General features: G+C 44.8%; 1 protein-coding gene and 1 long non-coding RNA gene across 10 annotated transcripts in view; one reads left to right on the top strand and one right to left on the bottom strand.

Annotated features, from left to right (window-relative positions):
- Nucleotides 1-1516: 1516 nt before the first annotated feature.
- BLTP2 (bridge-like lipid transfer protein family member 2) lies at nucleotides 1517-25720 on the top strand. 2 transcript variants are annotated; one of them, XM_072938974.1, is made up of 39 exons: nucleotides 1517-1685; nucleotides 2534-2657; nucleotides 3171-3220; nucleotides 3518-3665; nucleotides 3847-3965; nucleotides 4198-4258; nucleotides 4437-4626; nucleotides 5220-5343; nucleotides 5504-5628; nucleotides 5885-5952; nucleotides 6067-6212; nucleotides 6892-7010; nucleotides 7414-7577; nucleotides 7690-7948; nucleotides 8487-8692; nucleotides 9903-10995; nucleotides 11426-11617; nucleotides 11759-11961; nucleotides 12111-12229; nucleotides 12345-12565; nucleotides 12867-13057; nucleotides 13189-13288; nucleotides 13428-13630; nucleotides 14485-14779; nucleotides 17265-17422; nucleotides 17700-17906; nucleotides 19661-19760; nucleotides 19975-20157; nucleotides 20507-20628; nucleotides 21112-21267; nucleotides 21350-21471; nucleotides 22047-22227; nucleotides 22861-22947; nucleotides 23150-23260; nucleotides 23395-23530; nucleotides 23634-23764; nucleotides 23945-24046; nucleotides 24348-24482; nucleotides 24899-25720. In XM_072938974.1, the coding sequence occupies exons 1-39, from the start codon at nucleotides 1621-1623 to the stop codon at nucleotides 25079-25081; spliced, it is 6699 nt and encodes a 2232-aa protein (XP_072795075.1). In that variant the 5' UTR covers nucleotides 1517-1620; the 3' UTR covers nucleotides 25082-25720. The 2 variants fall into 2 exon arrangements, 1 of the variants encoding a protein (XP_072795075.1); XR_012059681.1 differs by lacking the exons at nucleotides 23945-24046; nucleotides 24348-24482; nucleotides 24899-25720 and having other exon boundaries at nucleotides 23379-23530.
- The window catches only part of LOC116283670 (uncharacterized), a 29447-nt gene continuing 10281 nt past the window's right edge, over nucleotides 6589-25754 (bottom strand). The window contains exons 3-6 of one of the 8 annotated variants that reach the window (XR_012059686.1): nucleotides 13746-13853; nucleotides 11452-11615; nucleotides 7788-7941; nucleotides 6589-7018 (exon numbers count right to left, since the gene is read on the bottom strand). This is a non-coding gene — a long non-coding RNA (uncharacterized lncRNA). Of the gene's footprint in view, nucleotides 7043-7787; nucleotides 7942-11451; nucleotides 11616-13745; nucleotides 13854-25754 lie in introns of all 8 variants that reach the window. The other 7 variants (XR_012059685.1, XR_012059683.1, XR_012059687.1 and 4 more) reach the window with 7 other exon arrangements.

Raw genomic sequence — 25754 nt, 5'->3', positions numbered from 1 at the left:
TAATATTAAAAGACTTGATCTCTTTTACAAAGATTTGTCTCAGTAAGCTGAGGCCACATCTAGTGGAGCTCCATCTCTGCCTCCTCCCTTATTCCACTTCAGTTGCATTGATCCCTTGAGGTCTCTCCAGAAAGAAGTAGACAAATGATAAAATCATTTCATACTATTGAGATAGTTGGGAGTAGAATAGGAAGAAAGGAAGTGATAAGGAACAGCTGAGTAAAGGGAACAGCTTGTACAAAATAAATGAAAGTAAAGATGTGCTGCAAGGTGCCACTTAGTGGCTTGGTCATCATTTTCACTAAGCTGTTGAGCTTTCCCTGAAGGTTCATAGACAGAACTTGTTGAGGCTGCAGATAATGGGGATGGTGGAACTATGGTATTTGAGAGGTAAGCATGAACTTGAAAAAAACAGTGGTGGATCCCTTGGGGAGATGTGAAATGACTGATGAGACAACTGGATAAGGAGGAACCAATGGATGGGTAAAAGCAACTTTGGGCAACCTAGGTGAAAATTGAAATGGTGAAATCTGAAGGGATGGAAAAGATGGTCTTCAGGTGAAGTGAATCTGAAGGATGTTTATGGAGATTAGGATGTCAGAGCAAAGGGATATGAAGTACTTATTTTGAAATCCTCACAATGTCTTTAGCTTGTACTGTGTTAGAATCACTGTACTAAAGTTGGAAGGAATCTTTGTCCAATTCCTTCATGTCACAGAGAAGGAAACAAGCAAAATAAAGCTAACCTTGAATTCTCTATTTTACACAATTATGTTTGCTTCCCAGATAAATTGTTGTTGAAGGGCAAGAACAATATCTTCTACTTCTGTAGTATCCCTCTAGCCCAGTGCCTAGACTGCTATTCACGGTAGACGCTGAAAACTGCAATGAAAGGCCCAGAATGGTGTTGGCCACACAGCAGCTCAACACATACTGACTAGAACAATATTCAGTGAATAAGCTAAAAACTCATTCCTTTGTGGATGGAATGAGATGGGATTTTGAGGCCTTTTAATTGGTTTAATTGGTTGGCCCTTAGTTTCCTCCTTAATGATTTTCACACAAGGCTCTCGAATAAGATAGAATAACATACTTCGTATGACCCAGGGGTATAACATCCACAGTGGCTTCCGTCCGGGCCCTAAGTGGCCAAGCTGACTCTATAACTACCCCGGGAAACTGCTTTGGAAACAGAACTCTCCACGGCACAAAGGCGACAGCCAGGTCCACAGTCAGCTAAGGAAGCCGGCTCAGACTCTGGCTCAGGGTTCTGCATTTCCGGGCTCTGAAGGGTGCGCCCGAGGGCGGGGCATCTGTGTCAGTCCGCTCAAAGGCCGCCTCCTCTCTCACTCCTTCCGGAGCCACGCCTTTACTTCGCGCAAGCAGCCGGTCGGCCCTGCGGGATCGCGGGCGCCGGGCGGGGCGGGGCGGGGCATGGAGACAGCTGGCTGGCTGGGTGGCTGGCTGCGAGGGGCGGGGCTCACGCGCGCCAACGCTTCCTTGCCCAGTGCTGTCCCTGCGCGTGCAGCTGGTCGGCCCGCGGCGGCGCAGCTCAGAGGCGGCGGGGGGGCGCCCCGGCAGGGCGGGGGCCAGAGCGGGCCGGGCCGGGCCGGGGCCGGAATGCCCCTGTTCTTCGCGCTGGTGGCCTTGCTGTTGGTTGCGCTCGGCGCCGTCTTCCTAGGCCGGTGAGGGGATCCCAGCTATGGCAGGGGGTGGGTGGGAAGGGACGGAAGAGAAATTGAGGAGGGGGCACGCGCTGGAAAGAGGCGCGGGGGAGGGGGAGGGGAGTGGAGGGGACGGTGCGCCGGCGGCGGAGGGGGAGGGGCCGAGGAGGGGGCACTCGACGAGGGGAGGGGTCGAGCGGGGGCTTAGGACCGGAGCTGGAGTGGAGGTACGGGGAATAGGGGGAGACTGAGCGATCGGGCGAGGCCTCTGGAGATGCTGAGCTTGGGAAGCGAAGAGGTTTGTGAGTGAGGAGGTGGCCCGGCTCGGTGGTTTTTCTTTCACCAGCCACACGCCCCTGAACGTCCCCTTCCTCGAGCGCGAAGGGCACCTGCAGCCTCGCCCTGGGGAGCCGGAACAGGTCTGGCTGCCCAGAGAGCGCGGCATTTGAGCTGGCCGGGGTGACCCCACAGCGCCTTTCCGCGGACATCTGACTGGAGGGCGGAGAAGGAGACCCTTTGAGGGGTTGTGTGATGGCACATCTGGCACGGATACCTGTACTTAGACTCCTGTTGGGGCTTCTTTTTTCTCGGATTTCTAAGAATTTGAAGGATTGCTTTCTTTGTTTCCAACTTAGAGGTGGAGTTTAGTTCGTCTGAGTTCATCTGGATGGAGGGGACACTTCAGAGCTAGGGTTCTGATCAGCGTGGCTGAGTGTATATGACAGAGTGGGTGTTTCAGGAGACAGGAGAGTTGCCCAGAGGATTCTGCTCCAGGTCATGACCCTTTGCAAGGCCTTCTAGGACCAGCAGGGGGTGAGTGAGGCCGTAATTGGGAGAGGGTCCTTATGAACGCAGGGATTTTTCTGCAGGTGGTTTGTGGTCCGGTTGGCCACCAAGTGGTGTCAGCGGAAGCTGCAGGCGGAACTAAAGATTGGCTCCTTTTTTTGGATTCAGAATGTCAGTCTTAAGTTTCAGCAGCACCAGCAAACCGTGGTGAGTCCTGGGAAACTCCCTGGGTATGTATGTGAGGTTGATCTAGTTGAATTTTGGGAACTTTTCATTTTTTAAAAAATTCCGGTGGCTTTCCTAGTTAACCCAGCCTTGCCACCTCTTTGCCAAGATAGTTTAAGAGTTAGTTTGGGAACACTAGAATTGAAGCAAGTTGTTCTGTTAAAAACGCTTGTAAGGCACAGAATGTCCAGGGCACATGAGAAAGATGCAGAAGTAAAGCACAAAACAAAGATAATGGGAAGTAGAACAGCTTACTGTTCTAATTTAAGAGGGGAAACAAGGCAATGTATCCATAAAAGAAAAATACTAAACAAATTAAACATCATTGTGAGGAACAGGATATAGCACTGAGGAGAGAAGCTGGTGGAAATTGGAGAATATTTAGTGGAGGGGCTATAGCACTTCCTCCTTTTCTTAGAACCTTTCTTGTCTCGTCAAGCTGCTCTTGGCTTACCTAGCAGCTAGTGTACGAAGCTTTCTCCCACACTGTTTTAGGAAATTGATAGCCTGTGGATTTCCAGCAAACTCCTTAGCCATGATCTGCCGTGAGTACCCTCTCACCTCACTCTTCTCTTGGGGAATATATTGGGATTGCAGTTTATAGAATGAGATTCTTTTACAGAGGCCTCACAGCCCCAGGAGAGAAGTGGGTTCTTTCTTATGTCTCTGGGTTGGCCTGACAGCTAATGTTTTGTGAGACAGATATTGATGACTATCACGAAACTATTGTCCATGATTTGAGTTACATTTTTAGGAAGGATGAGAAAGTGGATGTGAGGGAGGGGAAGAGACTGCTATGGAAGGAATGGATTTGATGGCAGTGAGGTTTCTCTTCTGGACAGACACTATGTGGCTTTGTGCTTTGGAGAAGTACGTATCAGAACAGATCTACAGAAGGTTTCTGGCCTGTTTGCCCCATTCTCCCAGAGTACTGGGGTGCATCAAAAGGAGCTGTCCTTCAGCCCATCCTTATTGAAGATTTTCTGCCAGGTGAGACTACTTTCCCACTTTCCTGGACTGAAGTAGGAATGGCTGGCTTTGGAGTTATGGGTGAATTTTCCTACTGTATTTGAGGCACAATACTGAGATCTGCCTCTTACTCTTTTTCCTCTGGAAATGAAGGACATTGCCTTGAAGTTAATTATGGTTCATCTTTGCATTTTCCTTCCAGCTGTTCTCCATCCATGTAGATTCTATAAACATCATGGTTCTCAAGGTGGCTACTTCTGAATCCTTGTGGCATATTCAGATCAGAGAAAGTAGCTTTCTTTTGGATAGTGATGGGAAAAGGTAAGCACTGCGTAGAAGAAGGTTCATAGTCCCATTCTTGCCTTATAGTTGTTTCAGGGTGGGTGGATGTCAGGGCTTTCATATCAAAGTGTCAGGTTCTCATTCTGTGTAATTGAGAAAAGATTAAGATTAGGCAGTTCTCTTTGCCTTGTGCCTTCCAGCAAACAAAGCTTGATTGAAGGTAAATGGTGAGGAAAGGGGCCAAGTGCTCTTAATTTTTTTCCTTTCCCAGGCTGAAGTGTGAGGTGAGCCTGAGTCAGATCAACAGCAAAGTTCTAAAGAGTGGCCAGTTGGTGAGTATTCCATGGTCATTCAGATGCCTTGTTTCTGGGCATAAGATATGAAAGAGCTGAGGGCTTACATTTTAGATTCTGTGTCTTATGGGGTTCCCTTAAGGCTGTGTTCCAGATCACTGCATTTGCCCCCAAACTCTCTACACATTCACACCTTAGAGGGCTGTCTTCCCTGTAGGAGGACACCTGCCTGGCGGAGCTCTCACTTGCCCTAAAGCTGTGTCTAGAGGTGGGCATCAGCAGCCGGCAGCTGAAGGCAGTCACTGTGATTGTGTGGACACTCCATGCTGAACTTCATGAGGGCCTCTTCCATAGTCAGCTGCTGCGCCAGGGCCCAGGCCTGGCACCCAAGCCTGTTCCCTGTTCAGGTAAAGCTGTAGTCAGTGAGCTTCTTGGTGTCCCTATTCTTGGGTTATTTTGAAAGTAGGAAAAAATTGTGGTCTCACTACTCATTTAGGTATGATTTGTTAGTTGCCATGGCCTTTGACCCTGGCCTTTTAGGATAGCTAGAGGAAATAAGGCATTTGTTTGTGGTGGGTGAAAGAACTGACATTTAGTGGGTAATTTTCGTGAATTAGACCTGTACTGTGGGTTTATGTGTGTTCCCCTACTAAATCCTCAGTGTTTCACAGATAAGAAAACTGAAGTCTAGGAAGGTTAGATGGGAAACTTGATTGAGAGCACACAGTTAATCAGTAGTAAAAATGAGGTTTAAATTATTTATCCTAAAGTTCATATCCTTTTCATTACACTAGCCTGCTCTCCATACTATTTATTAGACCCTGGGGAAGGAAGTATAGCAGGTGCCTGGATCTCTAGGATAGCTGTCCTGTGGCCTAAGATTTGGCATCTGCTTAGCCTACTTTATGTGTGAGAATTTGGCCAAAGAGGGCATGGCACGTTGTGAGACTTACGAGGGTTAAAGATTGACAGCTCTTGTATTATTCTTTCATGTTTTCAGAGGTGACAGAGAACTTGGCTGAGCCGACTCTGCCTGGCCTATACCTCCTTCAGCAGCTGCCAGACCAGGTCAAGGTGAAGATGGAGATCACAAGTGTGGTCCTGTCCATGAATAGTCAAAAGAGGTGAGATCTCTCTTGACACAGAAGTATGGAGAGTGATAGTTGGAGTTATATGCTGGGGTCTCCATAACCAGCCTAGTAGCTGTACTGAACCTGTCTGAGAGGAGAAGGGGAATAGGAATAGCATTCCACATATTTCTGAGGCAGTCTGTCTCCGGTCCAGGCACCTGAATTGGACACTGAAGCTGCTGCATTTCCTATACCACCGTGATGAGGATCAACTGCCCCTTCGAAGCTTCACGACAGACTCTGATATGGCACAGATGAGCACTGAACTCCTTCTGAAAGGTTCATGGGAGGGGATAGTGGTACTGAGAGAGAACGGGAGGACCAGACACACTGTTCCTCTATGCCCTACTTGGTCTGGTTAACCTAACATCAGTGTAATTGGGGAGAGGCAGATGAGAACCTACTGTGAGAAAATGGCCGTAGTTCATGAGTATTGGTGACATTCTCTTCATCTCCTTTCCTGCCTCTGACCCTCTCCTAGTCTTGCCTTTTGCTCTCCCAGTGTTCCCTTCTAATCTACCCTTTGCCCTTACAGATGGATTGTTGCTATCCCAGAGCCGCCAGCGCATTGTTTGCCTCAACTCCCTCAAGGCTAGTGTACAGGTGTGTTAGGGGCTGTGGTACCAAGAATTCTTTCTCTGCTCCTTCCCTAAGTCATTGCATCATGAGCTAATGAAATAAAACCCAAGCCCACAGTTTTGGTGTTCTCATTTCCAGGTGACCACCATTGACCTCTCAGCCTCCCTGGTTCTGAACACTTGTATTATTCATTACCGGCACCAAGAATTCTCTCACTGGCTGAACATGCTAGCACTGGAGACCGAAGAGTCTAGTTCATCTGTTCTTAAGCAAAGGAGAAAAAGGTCAGTGTAACTTTTTCAGCCATTGTCTTATCAGGTGAATTTTTGTATTCTTTTGGTCTAAAGTAGTATCTTTTGTTAAATATATATTTGATTGTTTGTTCTTTTTAAATTTTAGCCTCAGTAGCCCAGACTCAACAGCAATCCTGTTTCACATATCTTTCCCATTATATTAGACTCTTTGGCAGTAGGATGATGTCTTCTTTGTTTTTAGGTTCTCAGTGCTGAGCACAGTGCCATATTATACAAAGTAAACATTTGTTGAAATGAACTTAAGTGATAAACTATCTTGTCTGCTTTAGGTGACAGGTCATGTCAGTAGTGCCATGTCTCTGTGTAGTGCTTGCATCGTGTTGCATAGAGAACTTAAGGTCGGTAGTTTGGAAATGATGCTCCTTAGTTGTATTAGGTTGAATCATAAGATATGCTGTTGTTCATCATATTTGATCTATGAAAATGGCAGTTTCACATGGTTCAACCTATTATGTTTCTCACATTCCTGCAGATTATCATTGAGAGTAGCAGTGAACTGATGAGTTCAGTCTTCTTTTTTTCCTAGTTGATCTCGCCCTACAGATCACAACAAAACTCACTCTGCCTTTTGAGAGCTTCAGGAATCTGTTCCATGATAGGAAGTTGCAGTTCTTTCCTTATCAAACAGTGATGTCTTGTCTCTGTGCAGAGTCTTCCCTCAGATCCTGGCTCCCATCATCTTTAGCACCTCCATCACCAATGTCAACGTTTCCATTCAGCTTGGAGATACACCGCCCTTTGCCTTGGGCTTCAATTCCATCTCTCTGGGTAAGACTCTGTGATGGAAAAGGAATAAGAACCTGTTCATAAATGCAAAAAAAAAAAAAGAACCTTGACACGATACATATTATATATGCCATATTGTATGTATGCATTTATACATTTTATTAAGAATCACTAATTTCATTTACATTTCCTTCTGTCTCGGTGCTATTGTTTTAATGTTCACCAAAAATACATGTGTGTGTATGCTATAAATCCAGCAATCTCTTGTTAGTATTAATTTAGGCAACTGACTTTTACAAAATTTAATAAATATTAAAATAGCATTTTATATTTAGCACCAAAAAATAAAAATAAAAAAAAAAGAACCTCTTCATTAGTGGAACTAGGCCCAATTAATGGCCTATGTGGCTCCATAGGACTCCTCTCTCCCACCTTCTTTGTTCAGATTACCAGCACCTGAGGCCACAGAGTATCCATCAGCGAGGCGTCCTAACTGTGGACCACCTCTGCTGGCGGGTAGGCAGTGACTCCCACATTCAGCGGGCACCCCACCCACCCAATATGCATGTTTGGGGTGAGGCACTTGTCCTGGACTCCTTCACACTGCAGGTAGGTGGGACTTTGGTGAATAGTAACCCGTACAGTTTCCCCATCCTGGCATGCTTTAGAGCACCTTTTTGTTGACACACTCCTGATAAGAGTCCCTCTGCTTCTTTTCTAGGGTAGCTATAACCAGCCTCTGGGTCTGTCTAGCACCCAGTCAGATACCCTCTTTCTCGATTGTACCATCCGAGGACTGCAGGTAGAAGCATCAGATACCTGTGCTCAGTGTCTTTCTCGGATCTTGTCCTTGATGGGCCCACAATCTGAGAAGTCAGCTGTCTCTAGGGAATCTTCATTTGGAGAATCTGTGTCATTACTGTGGAAGGTAGACTTGAAGGTGGAAGACATGAACCTGTTCACCCTTTCTGCCCTGGTTGGTAAGTGGGATGGGAAGTCTATATTATATATATTATAATATATAATATATATTTTATATATATATATATAATATGTATATGTAAGATTACGCTGTTCCTTCTCATTTAATGAAGCTAATTATTTGATATTTTTCTAAATTAGAGGTATGAAATGCTGGAAGTTCCTGCATAACTATCTGGCTTCTTGATATTTCTTAAGGGCTTATAAATAGCAAGATGTATAAGAAAAAGACAACCTTGATATCTGATCAAGAGAATGAGATGCAGATAGTTTTTAATTTTTTTAATGTATTTAGTTCTAGAGAGTGATATATCCTCTGGGGAATTGGTAGGAGTTTGGGAACTTCTTTGGCTCTGCCAGATCTAGTTAGGTTAAGATGGGAAAGGAAAAACTTCCCTAAAACATGAGGAATGAAGTTAGGAAAGTGTGGGGAATAAAGATAGCTAGAGTGGAGGGAATAAGGAAGGAAGGATAGTGAAGACTGAAGTTGCCATTTGAGAGCTGAGAACCAAGCCTGACAGGGTTTCTTGATGTTAGGTGCTTCAGAGATCCGACTGGACACACTGACTGTCCTAGGAAGTGCTGAAACCTCCACTGTGGGTATTCAAGGACTTGTACTTGCGCTGGTGAAGTCAGTCACAGAGAAGATGCAGCCTTGTTGCAAGGCTCCTGACATCCCCTCTCCAGTACTCAGCCTCTCCATGCTCTCCATCACATATCACAGCAGCATCCGCTCTCTAGAGGTAATACTTCTATGGGGAGGTGGAGTTAGGTTGACTTTTTCCTTGGCTTAGAGCATTTCCCAGTCTTGAGTCATGTTGGGAAACTCACCTATGAGAAATACAACACCTGGTGGTGGTGGTTTTTTTCCTTGCTCATTCTGCACATTTTAAACTCTTAATATGTAACTTAAAATATATATAAAGTAGAGAGAATATGTGGACTTTCATGTATCCATACCCAGCTTCAATAATTACCAATTTATGACCAACTTCATTTAGGTAAACTTCAAGCGGTTGCCCTGCCTTTGCTCTGGGATTATTTTGAAGCAGATCCCAGACATACAGCTTCAAATTGTAAATATTTCGGTTAACATCTCTGAAAAATAAGGGGCTTTTTAAAAGTTATGATCTGGTGTCATTTTATTGAAGCACTTGGCTCATCAAAACACTGGAGGGATCTGAAGATGGATGTGGAAAGTTTCCAGAGGATTCCCAATATCTTTCTCCTCAGAGTGTCAGATGGGCATGGGGCCCTCTTAGGAAGAGAATGGAATATTTTCCTTTTTGTCAGACTTCTACTTCCTTTGGAAACTGAAGAGTTTCTTTTTCAGAAATTGGAACTCAAAGGAATTTTTCTGCCCTGGAATTTAAATTTTCTCTGCCTAACTATTCATAATTGACTTTGTTTTGTAAGCTGACAAGGACCCTCCTACCTTCTTTGAAACACACTTTCCTATAAGTCAATTGCTGTATTGACTTGTATGGCCAGTACTTTTTATACTTCTTAAGAATTAAGTCAACGTGCATTCAATGTATGAAACATATTCCAGTTGATTGGTGTAATGGTTATTATACAGAGTGTGGTTGTTTTAGGAAAATAGCTCGAGCAGACACATAAAGCCAAGTGATTGATTGAGTACATGCTCTGTATCCTGGATGTACTATGGTAGATAATGGAGAATTAAAATTCATGGCTTCTACTCTCAGACAATTTAGAATCCAGTTGAGGAGAACTTAAAAAGTGTAAGTGCTCTTATAAGATAGGTAAAAACTGTTAGTTCAGCATATTAGTGCAAAAGGGAACAAAGCAAGGGAGTAATTAATGTGGTTACTCAGGAAAGATTCTGAGTAGAGATGGTTCTTGAGCCAGGTGTGCATATATAATAGTTTCTGCATCTCTTCTGCTCTGGGACGTTGTAATTGACAGATCCTTTTCTCTTGCTTTCTAAAGGTTCAGTGTGGTACAGGGCTGACCTTACTCTGGAGCCCCCCAGATCACATGTACCTGTACCAACATGTCCTGGCCACCCTGCAGTGCCGAGACCTACTAAGAGCCACTCTGTTTCCTGAGACTGTTGCACTCCTTGCACTAGAGACTCCAGGGACCGCCTGTGGGTCAGAAGGCTGTCCCCCTGAGCCATCTCCTCCAAAGCGGCTGCTAAACCTGACACTTGAGGTGAGCACAGCCAAGCTGACAGCTTTTGTAGCTGAGGACAAGTTCATTACCCTGGCTGCAGAGAGTGTGTCTCTGAGCCGGCATGGGGGTTCTCTGCAGGCTTACTGCCCAGAGCTGGCTGCTGGCTTTGATGGCAATAGCATCTTCAACTTCAAGGAGGTGGAGATGCAGCTGCTACCTGAGCTGGAGGAGATGATCCTCCACCGGAACCCCTTCCCTGCGCTGCAGACCCTCCGGAACCGTGTTTGGCTCCTCTCTTTGGGTTCAGTCTCAGTGGAGTTTCCTTATCAGTATGATTTCTCTCGAACTCTGGATGAGGCCGTGGGAGTTCAGAAATGGCTGAAGGGACTGCATCGAGGAACTCGTGCTCAGGCTTCTGCAAGCCCTGCCCCACTACCTCCTGATCTACTCTTGAAGGTTCAGCACTTCTCATGGGTTTTCCTGGATGACATTTTTGAGGTGAAACTTCGTGATAACTATGAACTGATGAAGGATGAAAGTAAGGAGAGTGCCAAAAGGCTGCAGTTGCTGGATGCCAAAGTGGCTGCCCTTCGGAAGCAGCATGGGGAGTTATTGCCTGCCCGCAAAATTGAGGAGCTCTATGCTGCTTTGGAACATAAAAACATTGAAATCTATATCCAACGCTCCCGTCGTCTCTATGGCAACACACCCATGCGCCGGGCACTGCTCACTTGGAGTCTAGCAGGGCTAGAGCTGGTGGCTCTGGCAGATGCTTCCTTCCACGGGCCTGAGCGTGTGGTAGAGCAAGTTCGAGAGCTTGATCCAGGCAGCCCTTTCCCTGCTGAGGGAATAGATCTTGTCATTCAGTGGTGTCGTATGCTCAAGTGCAATGTCAAGACGTTTCTGGGTAAGTAGCGCTTGCTTATTTGCAGAGCCTAGTGTTTGCCCTTGGAGCTCCGGGGAGCACTTTGAGTGATTACAGAGGAGTCAGCTATATTGGGAACTGTGGCTGTTTTTGGATGAGTGGAGTGGGATGGGTGGACTCCTCTTCCTTTTCTTTGTTCCTGGATTTCATCCTGAAACTGCTTGACTAACATAAGGGTAAGACTAACATAGTCATCTTCAGGGTTAGTATGGCTCTTGGATCTCAGTGTTACTCTTCTCAGTATCTACTCAAGGTCTCCATGCCCTTTTTTTAGCTTTGCTGCCATTGGCCAGCTCTTATTCTCTCAGATAACTATAAAATAGATGGGTAAAAGTAGTTGGAGGGGAAAAAGTGCTTAAGAGTGCTGAGACACTTTCTGACTAGCTGGTGTGTATCTTCCCTATAATAATAGTTCGGATAAGAGACTATCCTCGGTACCTGTTTGAGATCCGTGACTGGCGGCTGACGGGTCGACTTGTAGGGACTGAGCAGAGTGGTCAGCCTTGCTCTCGTCGGCGTCAAATCCTGCACTTGGGGCTTCCTTGGGGTAACGTGGCAGTAGAGAGGAACATGCCTCCTCTCAAGTTCTACCATGACTTTCGCTGTGAGTAGAGGAGGGCAAATGGTTTGACTGAGATGTTGGTGATGGCTTGGGTGGGAAATGAGCTGAGGCCCTTCTGGAGTGAAGGCAAAAGAGAGGGATGAAGTTGTGTAACAAGGTGTGCCTTTTGCTCCTCTGCCCCAGCGGAAATCTTCCAGTACACAGTGGTATGGGGCCCGTGCTGGGATCCAGCCTGGACATTGATTGGCCAATCTGTGGATCTCTTGACCAAGCCCTCAGCTGACCCCAGCCCACCCTTGCCTTGGTGGGACAAGAGTCGTCTTCTGTTCCATGGTGATTGGCACATGGACATTGAACAGGCTAACCTGCACCAGCTTGCTACTGAGGTGAGGGTACAGAGGAGCTGTTTCTCACTAGAAACAGAGGTACTATTTGGGGCTTGTGCTGCATATGGGGGAACAGTGAAAAGGACTGATTTGGGAGGTGAAGGTGATACTCTTATTCATATCTCATCAAATTCTTGGGGTGGTTATAGGATCCATACAACACAACTGAAAATATGCACTGGGAGTGGAACCACCTGTCTTTTCATTGGAAACCTGGTCAGTTTGTGTTCAAGGGTGACTTGGATGTCAACGTGAGAACAGCCTCTAAGTGAGTGGAGTGTGGGCCTCAGTAGGGTGTGGGACTCATGGTGGAGGGAGAGGGAAAGAGCCAAGGGGCTGCAGGTGACCAGGGCACTGAGAGCTGGGGCTTTGTTGTGAGGCAGGTATGACGACTGCTGCTTCCTTCACCTGCCTGACCTCTGCATGACACTGGACCTGCAGTGGTTATGCCATGGGAACCCCCATGATCACCATGGTGTCACTCTTCGGGCCCCAGAGTTCCTGCCTGAGGTGTCCTTGGGCCAGCTCCATGACTCCTACCGAGCCTTTCGCTCTGAGAACCTCAATCTCTCCATCAAGATGGATCTGACTCGGCACAGTGGAAGTGAGGCTTGGGTCTGGGGCAACTGGGAGGAAGGGCTGAAAGGATGAACTTAGACACTGAGGACTTCACCTTGACCCTCTAGGGAGGGGATAGAGAAAGAACAAGGAAGGGTTTGGGTTAGGATGTTTTGGGAAAGTGTTGGTGAAAGTAGAAAGGTTGGGTCTTTGAAGGGAGAAGGGGTTGGAGATATTGAGTGTGAGACTTGAGTGCTGTTTGGGTTTTTAAACCCTTAAAACCTGAAGCTAGGAAAGGATTTGGTTTCATCTCTACAGCTGGGAACTGCCTGTCCTTTTCTTTGCAGCAATATCCCAGCCCCGAATTCTGCTATATAGTAGCACTCTGCGTTGGATGCAAAACTTCTGGGCTACTTGGACTAGTGTCACAAGGCCTATCTGCAGGGGAAAGCTCTTCAATAACCTGAAACCCAGCAAGAAGAAACTCGGCCAGCACTATAAGCAGCTTTCCTACACTGCACTCTTTCCCCAGCTGCAGGTCAGCTCTGACATCCCTGCTGATGTCTTCAGTTCTATTCCCCTTCCGTAGTTTTCTTGTTTTCTCTTATCTGGTCTCTTAATCATCTCTTATGCCATCCTTTGTTCACTGTTATGCTCTCTTGTTGTCAGGTGCATTATTGGGCCTCATTTGCCCAGCAGCGTGGCATCCAGATTGAGTGCAGTCAGGGCCATGTCTTCACTCGGGGAACTCAGCGACTTATACCTCAAGGTAATGTCAAAGACTCCCACTAAAGACTCCTAGCCTGTTCCTTGTCCTCTTTCTCTTTTTCAGTTCTCTTCCTCTCTTTCTGTCCCACACTGTTCTTCTGTACTGGTCTGCATGGGCTCTCTATGCCTCCTTTCCTCAGCGGGCACAGTAATGCGGCGCCTCATCTCTGACTGGAGTGTGACCCAGATGGTTAGTGACTTAAGTCAGGTGACTGTTTACCTGATGGCCTCGCCCACTGAAGAGAATGCTGACCACTGCCTTGATCCTTTGGTAACGAAGACCCACCTACTGAGCCTGTCCTCCCTTACCTACCAACGGCACAGTAATCGCACGGCTGAGGAGGTATTGCCTGACATATTGTCTTTACTACCTTATTTGTATCAGTAGATGTCTTAGTCAGCTCAGGCTAACATAACAAAATACCATAGACTGGGTGACTTAAACAACAGAAACTTACTGCTCACCATTCTGGAGGCTGGAAAGTCCAAATTAGCCAGCATGGTCAGGTTCTACTGAGGGCTTTCTTTCCGGCTTGTAGACAGCTGCCTTCTCACTGTGTTCTCACCTGGCAGGAAAAGAAGCAAGCTCTGTGGTGTCTCTTCTTATAAGGACACTATCCTATCATGAGGGCCCCACCCTCATGACCTCATCTAAACATTACCTCCTAAAGGCCCCATCTCCAAATACCATCACGCTGGGGATTATGGCCTCAACATATGAATTTGGTGGAGGGACACAATTCAGTCTGTAGCAATTGGTTTCAGGCCAAATCCCTGGTAATGTTTCTAGCTATGTTCCAGCTATGTATGTCGTTACTTTATGATGCACTCACCAGTATCAGCATCCCTCTTTTTGAAAATTCCTGTTTTCCCTCTTCTTCTAAGATAGTTTCTTGTTCTTCAGGAAATAGACTAAAACTTTTCCCTAGCACCTTATTTGATATTGCCCCCCCCCACCCCAGTAAAGGAAGGATTTTAAGTTGAAATTCTTTGAGTCATTTAAAATACAGAGGATGTAGTCAGGGTGTAATCCAATGCACGCACTAAGATCGAGTAGTTTTTCTTCCTCCAGGGTTGTCTTGTCTCCCTCAGAACAGGTTTATTATTCAACAAGCTTGTTTTATATCTCTGCATTTGTGGTCCAGGAGGAATGGTGGGAATTTCATTCTACCCTGAGGTTCTTTTCCTATTTCTTAGGAGCTCTCTGCTAGAGTTGGGGACCCTGCCTTTCACACACATCAGCTGCACTTGGTAGATTTACGGGCTTCCTGGACAACCACCAATCGGGACATCGCCTTTGGTTTATACGATGGCTACAAAAAGGCAGCTGTACTCAAACGTAATCTCTCTACTGAGGCCCTGAAGGGGTTAAAGATTGATCCCCAGATGCCAGCCAAAAAGCCAAAGCAGAGTGTCCTGACCAGTGCCCCAACCCCACCTCCTGTCACCACTCCCAGCTTTAGTGGACAGCCTGATAAGGGGTCTTCAGGAGGTAAGCTGGGGGTGATGAGACTCCATAGGGTTAGGTTTAGAATCTGTGTGTGGGTTTGAACAGGAGTTTGAAAAGGACTGAATTGTGGCTGGTCCTACCTATGTGTAGAGATGAAACTGTTGGGACAGAAGGAGAAGAAGGGAACTGAAAAAGAGAAAGAGGACAAAGAATAGGCTAGGAGTCTTTAGTGGGAAACTGTCCATATTAGGCTACCTGAGTCTTACATAGCAATGATATGGAGGCACTGAAGGGTATGGTCCTTTGGCCAGAAAAGGATCAAGGAGGAGTGATGGGGCCAAAACAGGGTAAGTAAGGAGAGAAACAGAGTATTAGAGAGTTGTTTTATGTTTTGATGAATTAATTTGTTCAGTCAGCAAATACTTACTGAGTACTTAATAGGCACAAAGCACTTTGCTGGGTTTAGTGAGAAGTATAGAATGTATGACATTCTACTTGTCTCAACAGGTTTATCATCTCTGGATGAGCTAAGATTAGGTCCTTCATTCACATAGTCACTTTTTAGCTTTATTGTGGGTTTATAACATACCAGGCATGACCCTTAACCATTAGGGATATAAAGATGAGGGTAAGCTCAGAAGCTAGTAGAGAGTCATGTAAATTATTATTTCATTATGAAAACACTCAATTAAGAATACTGAGTATTCTTACAAGAAGAAAGTATTTAAATCAGCATAGGGAAGTCTGGAAAGGCTTCAGAGAGAAGAGAATATAATTGAGATGGGTCTTAAAAGTTAAGTAAGAGTTTAACAGGCAAAGAAAGAGAAACGGAGAAGGAATAACAAGTACAGAGGAATGCAAATTCATGGTGGGTTTAAGAACAAAGTGAAAAGTGGTATATGCCACAAGAGAGAAATTAAAGAATACATGAACTGTTCTTCACTGGAGTGAAGGAGGGACTTTGATCAGGGAAGGGTTTATTGAGGAAGTAGCATTTGAACTGGACCTTGAAGTCTTAGTGGTTTGAACATACGGAAATGGGAAAAGGCATTAAAGGCAAAGGCAACATGCTGAATAGGAATGGCATTAGTAAAGCTCAGTATGTTGAAAGGCGAGTGAACAGTGTGTTTTGTTTGGCATAAAGTGTAGCTAAAAGGAGGAGTGAGAGAAGATGCTGGAAAGGAAAGCTGCAGGTAGACCATGAAAGGTCTTTCCTACAAGGCTAAAGCATCTTCCTTATTCCGTAAACAGTGGTGAACTATTGAAGGTCTTTGAATGGGGGTGTGTCATCATTAGAATTTTACTTTTAGGAAGATAAATCTGGCAGTGGTGTGGAGGACTGGAGAAGAAGAAACTGGAGGTGAGGAGAGAAATTAGGAAACTATTTTGGCATCTCAATAAGAGGCAAGGAGGGCCTGAACTAGGAAGGTAGAGGCAATGGGAATCGAGATGAAGGGATGGATAGAAATGTTATTGTGTAAATGGGAGATGTGGCAACTGGTTGGAAGAAGGTGTTAAAACAGGGAAAAAGTGATAATGATTGAGGCTTTAAGCCTGGTGAATGGGCATGATGGCAAAAGTAATATCAGAAATAGGAGCGCCAGAGGCTTAGAAAGGTTTGGGGAGGTATAGGGTTGTTAAGTTCAGATACGGACATGCTGAGTTTGTGGTGCAATTAGTACATTTAGGTAATGTCTAACAAACAGGTGGAATATGAGGGTCTAAAAGCTTAGGGCTAAAAATAGAGACTAGGGGGTTTCAGCATAGAGCTAAGAGTTAATGCTAAGGAGATAACAGTTGCTTACTGTTGGGCAGGAACTTTGTGGAATATTTTATAAATTATTCCATTAAATTCTCTCAACAACTTTATCAGATACTGTTACTTTACACACAAGGAAACTGAGACAGAGAGGTTAAAGCAGGCTATTGAAGGTCACAGTCAAGTTACTGACAGAGAATGGGGTCTTAAACACAGGCCGACTGTGCTCTTAAACATAACACTGTTAGACAAACTCATTAGAAGAAAGTAAGAAAGAAGAGGGAACAGGCCAAGGACAGACCTTAGGAGATACTTATTTTTAAAACCTGGGAGGAGGAGGAGGATAGGATCTAGAGGCATAAGCAGAGGGAGCAGTAGAGCTAGTAGAACACAGTGGCACTGATGGCAAGAGAATAGTTTCAGGTGGAAAGGAGCGGTAAACAAATGGCATTTAAAATGATATGAAATGAAAAACAGAAGGAAAAAAGATCCTAGAGTAATTTAGAGGTAGATATACATAAGAGAAAAAAAATGCTACCACTTATATAGTATTTCTAAGTTTCTCTTGGGAATCTGTTACTTTTATTAAAATTAAAGGAAAATGAAATGACAGTGCTTACCAGGGGTCAAGGAGTAGAGTGGAGTGGGCTGAAGTTGCAGACTGGGGAGAATACATTCTAGAGAAACTGAAGGACAATCACTTTGGCCCTGGATGTGTTCTCTGTCCCTTTGATGCTGACTTTTCCCCACTTCCTATTTCTTTGTCAGGTGCCTACATGTTGCAGAAGCTGATTGAAGAAACAGATAGGTTTGTAGTGTTCACGGAAGAGGAGTCAGGTGTGAGTGATCAGTTGTGTGGCATTGCTGCCTGCCAGACGGATGACATATATAACCGAAACTGCCTTATTGAGCTGGTCAACTGCCAGGTACCTTCTCTTTACCAGAGCACCCCAACATTGGGCTAGGTCATAATCATGTGTTTACTTTCCATACTTCTCAATAAAACTAGGTGTATATTGTTAGAATTATCCCTTCTAACAAGTATCATGGATAATCACTTATTTAACTAAAAGCCAGTGGAGCTCACTCTGTTAGGCCAGAATTAGACTCTGTAAGCTGCAGTCATTGGTACAGTGCTTTCACTAACCTTCCCATCTTCTTGGTGGCTCTAGTACTGTGACTCTGCTTCTGTCTCTGGCACAGATGGTTCTTCGTGGAGCAGAGACAGAAGGCTGTGTCATTGTGTCCGCTGCCAAAGCCCAGCTGCTGCAGTGCCAACACCATCCAGCCTGGTATGGTGACACACTGAAGCAAAAGACATCCTGGACTTGCCTACTGGATGGCATGCAGTACTTTGCTACAACTGAAAGCAGCCCCACCGAGCAGGATGGCCGACAGCTCTGGTTAGAGGTTAGTCAGCAGGACGGTGAAGGCCTAATATACCCAGTTTCCCATAGTTGGCCCCTTTTACCAAAATAGCTTGCAAGATCCTTGGCAGTACCTGTTGTTACCAGTTTGGCAGAATAATGAGGCTGATGTCTCGAATGTAGAAACTGTACGCAATCTCTGGCCTGTGATCTGTGAACACACAGTGCTTTTTTTTTTCCTGTTTTTTTTTTAAATCTCATGGTGTTCTATTTAATTGCAAGGGAAATTCTCATTTCCTGGCATGAGAATAAAATGGGTTGGAAATTTTTTTACTTTTCAGAAGACTGCTGACCCCTATTAATAAGATCACACTAATCAGCAAGCAGCCAAGAAAACAGGCAGTGAGTCTGAGAATTTTAGTTAAGCTCTCTATCTGCCTTTTCTCTGATTTCTTATGCAGATTATTGATTGGTTGTTTCAGCAAAGCAGAAAGGTTGAATAGAAAGACTGCTTGTCTAGGAGGCAGGTTATGTGAGTCGTGATTTCAACTTTGCCATATTTAGTAGCCATGAGCCCTTGGGCCAGACACCCTCCTTTGTAAAATTGAGTTAATACTTCCCCCTCACAAGATTGGTGAAAGAATCAAATGAGAAAGTACTTTGGAAAATACAAAGCTTCATTCAGATGGAAAGTTGTCTTCTCATTTCTTTAGTTAGTATGGGGAGGTCTAAGTGTATGTCAAGATAATGTTTTTTGTTAGATAGTGAGATTGTGAGCAGTTGGCTGGGACTAGGCTATAAATTTTCTTTCTCTGGTATGATTTTAACTAGTCTTAAATATCGTACATATACGTATATACTTCGGCTTATCTCATATAAGTGAGATACTTTACTTATGTAAGTGGAATCATATATATTTGGGTTTCTTTGTGATTGGCTTATTTCACTTAGTGTAATGTCTACAAGGTTCATGAGGTTGTAGCATGTGTTAGAATTTCCTTCCTTTTCCTGTTTTTTTTTTTTTGAAGTATAGTTGATTTACCATGTTATGAGAATTTGCATTTTAAACCTGAATTGGATTGTATGTACCACATTTTGCTTATCCATTCATCCATCGATGGACACTTGGGTTGCTTCCATACTTAAACTATTGTTAATAATGCTGTTAATGAATTTGGGAGTACAAATTACTTTTTGAGACCTTGCCTTCAATTCTTTTGGGTGTATGTACAAAAGTGGAATTGCTGGGTCATCCTGTTTCTAAGCTTTGAGGAACTGCTGTACTGTTTTCCACAGTAGATAAACCATTTTACATTCCCAGTCGAGGAGGGTATAGCCCAGTGGTAGAGTGTAAGTTCCTGGGTTCAATCCCCAGTACCTCCACTTAAAAAAAAAAAAAAAGTACATAAATAAACCTAATTACCCCCCCCCAAAAAAAAACCCCAGAACAAATACATTCCCATCAGTAGTGCACAGGGTTCTAATTTCTGCACATCCTTGCCAACACTTGTTATTTCCTATATTTTGGATAGTAGCCATCCTGAGGGGTATGAGATGGGACATGATTTGGTTTTAACCTAGCTTGTATTTTCTGTCCTGAGGCCTGGCAAAATGGGTATGTAACTCAGTTGGAGAATTTGGGTGGTTTGGGCCAGAAGAGAGAGACATACTTCCTCTACCCCAGTGCAAGCCCAGATAGGAAGTGTTATACTTGCATTATGGAGATCTGTGACCCAGTTGGGCAGGACAAGCTACTGGTCCCCGAGGAGTTAAAGATGCCTGCATCTCTGTCTTCAGGTAAAGAATATTGAGGAGCACCGGCAGCGTAGTCTGGACTCTGTGCAGGAGCTGATGGAGAGCGGGCAGGCAGTGGGAGGCATGGTTACCACCACCACAGGTCAGCTCACCTCTTCCCCATCATGTGTATTCTGAAGGGGCCTCACTTCCTTACCTGCTCTTAAGATCAGTATATGCGGAGTAGGACTACTTTGTGTTAAGCTAGGTTGAAAGCAAGTGTCTGGAGTTCCCTAGACATCATGCATAGTTGGGAGGCTGTCACAATACCTCTTTTGAGAATATCTTTCTCTTATCTCTTTCCTACCTCTTCCCAGATTGGAACCAGCCAGCTGAGGCACAACAAGCCCAGCAAATCCAGCGGATCATTTCACGCTGCAACTGCCGAATGTACTATATTAGTTACAGCCATGACATTGATCCTGAACTGGCAACTCAGATTAAGCCACCTGAGGTTCATGAGAACCAGGAAAAGGAAGATCTCCTAAAGAAGCAGGAAGGTATTTCGGGCTTGAAAGGCTTTTAGGAGGGTGCTAGGAAACTTCTAAAGTAGTTATTTTCTTAGTGGTTTTGAGGCAGTAGTGTTATTAAGAGTCCCAATGTGCACAGGGCATTAACATTTCACTTTGCTTTACATTTTGTTTAAGTTCTGCTATGAGAGGATAGAACTGGAATGAATGGGTATTGTTTGATTCTAAATAAGCAGACGTTTTTCCCCATGAGCATCTCTCACTAAGCCCTTTCTATGGGGTTAATTAACAGAATTAACCAAATTAATACAGATTAGGAGATGGGGTGGCTATTTAGGGAGAAACTGAGTCTCTTATTTAACTGTTAACAATTACCTAGGGGCTGTGGATACCTTTACCCTCATCCATCATGAACTGGAAATCTCTACCAACCCAGCTCAGTATGCCATGATCCTGGACATTGTCAACAACCTGCTGCTCCATGTAGAACCTAAGCGGAAGGTGAGTATGGGCTCTTATAGAATGCCTGTTAGCCTCACAAGAAGCCCCAGACCTTGTGCTTTATTTAGGATCCAGTAAGAAAAGCCATGCTTCAAACTGAAAAAGGGTGTCGTTGGTACATCCTCTTTTAGTCAGCAGCAGCAGTTGAAATTTGACTTATCTAGGAAAGGTCTGAGTGTCTGAGACTGCAGTTATTTACTTGTTTTTATGGGTCAGTTCTTTACTCAGTCACCTAAATACCTCTAAAAACAATAAACTATTCCTCACTTCCACCTCCATCCCTACCCTGTGGGACTTGCTTATTGTGAAATCCACATTGCCAGATCTTCTGCATTAGCCTGTCTCTTACTCTTGCTACTGATGGTGACAGATAAAGGTGAGTTTTCCAGAGGAAATCACCATTTCTTGTCCATGTCTCTATTTTACTTTACTACAAGACTTGTGTATTTAAAAATCTGTTCATTTCCTTTTCCATTCCTTTAGGAACATAGTGAGAAGAAGCAGCGGGTCAGGTTCCAGCTTGAGATCTCTAGCAATCCTGAAGAGCAGCGCAGCAGCATATTGCATCTACAGGAGGCTGTGCGGCAGCATGTGGCCCAGATACGGCAGCTGGAGAAGCAGATGTATTCTATCATGAAGGTAGTCACCTCGCCCATCTGAGGACAGGGAAATCTCCTAGGATGAGGGAGATCTCTCAGTTTCTCCTGTTCTGGCTCCCTAGTCTTTGCAGGATGACAGCAAGAATGAGAACCTGCTTGACCTGAACCAAAAGCTTCAGTTGCAGCTAAACCAGGAGAAGGCCAACCTACAGCTGGAAAGTGAAGAGCTTAATATCCTTATCAGGTGCCACAGCATTCTTTCCGTGCCCTTTTCCTGTGCCCCAGCTGAAGTCAGTTCCTTTTGCCCATGTTCTGATAGTCTCTAGGTCTAGCGTATATTATCAAAGGCTGATGCTGTAGACTCAGGCACCTCTTCTTGAGTGAGCCTTGCTGGACTTGGCCAACAGGCTGAGTACAGGAGAGCCCTTTCTTAGGATTCTTATTTGAGTTATCTCCTGGGAAAGGAGAAAAACAGGTAGTTTGGAAACATTTTTGTGCCCTTGATACTGTGCAACTGAATTAAAAATAAAGTGTCTTGAAGTTGATCAGTAAGGAACACAACTGCAGATATAATCATAGGGGTTGAAAGTAGGAACAGACCACTTTATCAAAAAGCTGTGGAACTGAAAGATGGGATACGTGTTCTCATGGCCCAGGGTGTGAGGAGCAACAAATCTAACGGAAAAAAATTAGGTATTAGCTGTTCTAGAATAGATGCATCTCGGACTTACCTCCTGCATTGTTCTAGGGCATTCCACCCCACCCCCAACCCTAATACTGTTGCCCTTAATTGTCTTTGACCCTCCTGTCCATTTGTAGGTGTTTTAAGGATTTCCAATTGCAGCAGGCTAACAAGATGGAGCTGCGAAAGCAGCAAGAAGATGTGAGTGTGGTCCGCCGCACTGAATTCTACTTTGCTCAGGCACGATGGCGCTTGACAGAGGAAGATGGACAGCTAGGAATTGCTGAACTGGAGCTGCAGCGGTTCCTCTACAGCAAGGTATCAAGTGTATACAATCACACAAAGGCAGCTGTGTTGAGAAACATTGACCTTTCTCAGGAGTCTCACTCACAGAAAGATAAACAGAAAGGGACTGATTATATGATTATTAATGATGGCATTAATGATTAATGATTATTAATGATAGAAACAATGAACAGAGAGAGTGCCACTTGGACACATTTGTTTGTAATATTAAATAATATAGATATAGATGAGCTTGATCAAATGTTTCCCTCATTGAACAAGATTATCCCTAGAAATGTGACCCAGAGGGAAGTAATCTTCCAAGTCCAGCTGAGAATAGAATCATTAATTCTACACTGGCATTCAGCTTTCCTGTAGTTACCCATGGCACGGAGGAGAGGACATTATTCATCATTCTTCTAGTCCCCCAGGGATGTTTGGAAATGAATTGAGACCATTTTTGAATGTCACAGTGATTGGAAAGTACTGCTGGCATCTAGTGCCCATGAGAAATACTGGGTTAGAGGGTGCATTGACCATGAGATTGAAAGAGATAGCAAAGGCATATGTAGAAACTAAAAACAAACAGTATACATAGCAATTCTCTAGCAAGCTCCTGAGAAAAGCTTATAGTGGGTTGGGGGTGGGGGTAATCTGTCTTTATAGGTGAATAAGTCTGATGACACAGCAGAACATCTTCTGGAGTTGGGCTGGTTCACTATGAACAACCTCCTCCCCAATGCTGTCTACAAGGCAAGTCTTATTTCCCTATTCCTTGCCCATTCACATGCTTCCTAACACAGGCCATTTGCAGTGACCCTTCCACATAAACCCACTATGGGAAACAATGTGGTTATCTGAGCTGGTGAAAGCTTGCTCAGCTTAGCAAGACCATTGCTTCTTCTCTCAGTCTGCAGAGGATTTGTGGGTTGATTTATCACTCTTTATCCTACAGGTAGTCCTGCGACCCCAGAGCTCCTGCCAGTCTGGGCGACAGCTAGCTCTTCGCCTCTTTAGCAAAGTCCGGCCCCCTGTTGGGGGTATTTCTGTTAAGGAGCACTTTGAGGTTAGTAAAGAGTCCTTTGGGGACTCAGGAACAAAAGGCAGTTAAAGCTACCTGTGCGTTCTTAATGTTAGGGGTAGGTAAACTGAGGGATGATGTCTGAGCTTAATTGCTTCTTCAGCTTTTTTCCTCTTTAGGTAAATGTGGTGCCTCTCACCATCCAGCTGACACACCAGTTCTTCCATAGAATAATGGGCTTTTTCTTTCCTGGTCGAAGTGTGGAAGATGATGAGGTTGGTGATGAAGAAGATAAGTCCAAACTGGTGACTACTGGTGAGAACTTTAATGGTGGAGCTCCAGAAGACTGGGGTAGCAGCCCCAGAGAAGCTGAAACTTCAGAAAGAAGACAACAGCTGGTGTGCTTGATTTTTCATAGGAATACCAGTGGTGAAGCCTCGGCAGCTGATTGCAACAGAAGATGCAGCACCACTGGGCCCTGGGAAGGGTGTGGCACAGGGCTTGAATCGGAGTTCTGGGGTCAGAAGATCATTTCGCAAAGCACCTGAGGTACCAGACATGCCCCTGATGATAGAAAAATGGGAGAGTCCTGGGGTACTCTCGCCTGTCTGGGGATTTCTTCTGTTTCCTTTGAATCTACTCCAGGGGTGAAAGGAGACAAGAGATGTTTGAGGTCCTGAGTTTTTGCGATGGTTTAAGGGGCTCACACTTCTTTCCTGCCTTTCCTAGCACCCTGTGGATGATATTGACAAGATGAAAGAGCGAGCTGCCATGAACAACTCCTTCATCTACATAAAGATCCCACAGGTTCCACTCTGCGTTAGCTACAAGGTCTGCCCTTCTCCAGTGCTTTCTAGAACAGTGTGGGAAGGGTTCCAGATAAGATCAGAGATTAAAAACCGGGAGATAGTCAACTTGTGAAGCTGGTCTGTGGGTGATAAATCTGTTGTTCCCTCTGCTGCCCTCAGGAATCAGTACCATTATCAGACTGAGAGCAGGGGAAATCAGTATCTATAGGTTGCTGCTGCAGGCAGATACTAGGTTTGGACTCTAGTACTAAGCTGGCTTAGACTAAAAATCGCAGCAGATATATTTTTTTCCCTCTTCTTCCCTCTTCCCCTTTTTCTTGCAGGGTGAGAAGAATAGTGTGGACTGGGGTGACCTTAACCTAGTGCTGCCCTGTCTGGAGTACCACAACAACACATGGACGTGGCTAGACTTTGCCATGGCTGTCAAGAGGGATAGCCGCAAAGCCCTGGTTGCCCAGGTATCCCGGCAGAGTTCATGGCTGTTTGGTTAGCAGGGGCTGGCAAGCAGATCCTCTGCTCATGAGCATTTCATTGTAAGATGTATTAACAAAGAGCCTTGGGAAGGGGCAGGTGAATGAAGTGACTTTTGTCCCTGCCGTCTCCATGACTTTGCTCAGATAATTAAATTGAACGTTTAGTGTTTTATATATGTTAACTACTGTTGATTTTTAGGAAACAGGTATGACAACTTGATGTTTAGAATGGGTTCTAATAGACTGTAAGCTTCTTGAAAGCAGAGATCATTTTATAATTTTAATTGCCCCATTGTGCCTTCATGTAAGTTTAATAAATCTTTATTGACTTGGTCCACTTGATTTATTCTGCCTGTCCCATTAATATTTACCTTCCCTTTTACTCCTCTCTAACCTATCAGGTAATCAAAGAGAAGCTAAGGCTGAAGCCTGCAACAGGGTCTGAGGTCCGGGGAAAGCTAGAAGCTAAATCGGACCTCAACATGCAACAGCAGGAAGAGGAGGAGAAAGCCCGGCTCCTCATCGGTTTAAGTGTGGGCAACAAGAATCCTGGCAAGAAGTCCATCTTTGGCAGGCGCAAGTGATCCGGCAATCCGAGAGAGGCTGCAGTACAGGATTTGACTCTGGCTCAGGCCCCAGGGACTTGGGGGATGGGAGGTGCTTCCCTTCATCCTTCAGGATATGTGGGGGTTAGGAGCCTACAGGGTACTGTGGAGAGACGCCTTGCTCTTTAGCAGCTGGCCTGTTCCCTGCAGAACATGGTGGATAATGCTGAGTTCTACCTCACACTGATCAGCAGGCCCAGGGCCAGAGGTATCAAGAGAGCAAGATCAAGAGAATGCCCCAGGGCTAGAATCTGCTTACCTTGGGGTCAGTTGAAAGGGTGGGGGGACAGTTCTGATCAAGTGTGATAAATTTTTATAAATAGACATATATATATATATATATATATATATAAATATACATATATATTTCTACGTGTTAACTGCTTTCCCTCTGTGCCAGAAAGTGGAGGGGGTTTATCGTCTATCCCTCATTACACTGCCTTCTATGAAAGAGGTATTAGTGTTCTGAGGGAAATCAGCCCCTCCCTAATCTGTGCCAAACTCACTTGAGAGAATGGCAGTAGGAGACAGGGCTGGCCATGGGTCCCTCCCCCTGGGATATCCCCTGAAGAGTGGTAAAAAATGATTTAAAGAGAAAAAAATATATTTTAAATTTGATGCTGGTTTTTTTTTTTTTTGGATTGTATTGAGT

The sequence above is a fragment of the Vicugna pacos genome, chromosome 16, assembly GCF_048564905.1.
Source record: "Vicugna pacos chromosome 16, VicPac4, whole genome shotgun sequence".
Classification (NCBI taxonomy): Eukaryota; Metazoa; Chordata; class Mammalia; order Artiodactyla; family Camelidae; genus Vicugna; species Vicugna pacos.
This window is presented reverse-complemented; position numbering and strand designations above follow the sequence as displayed.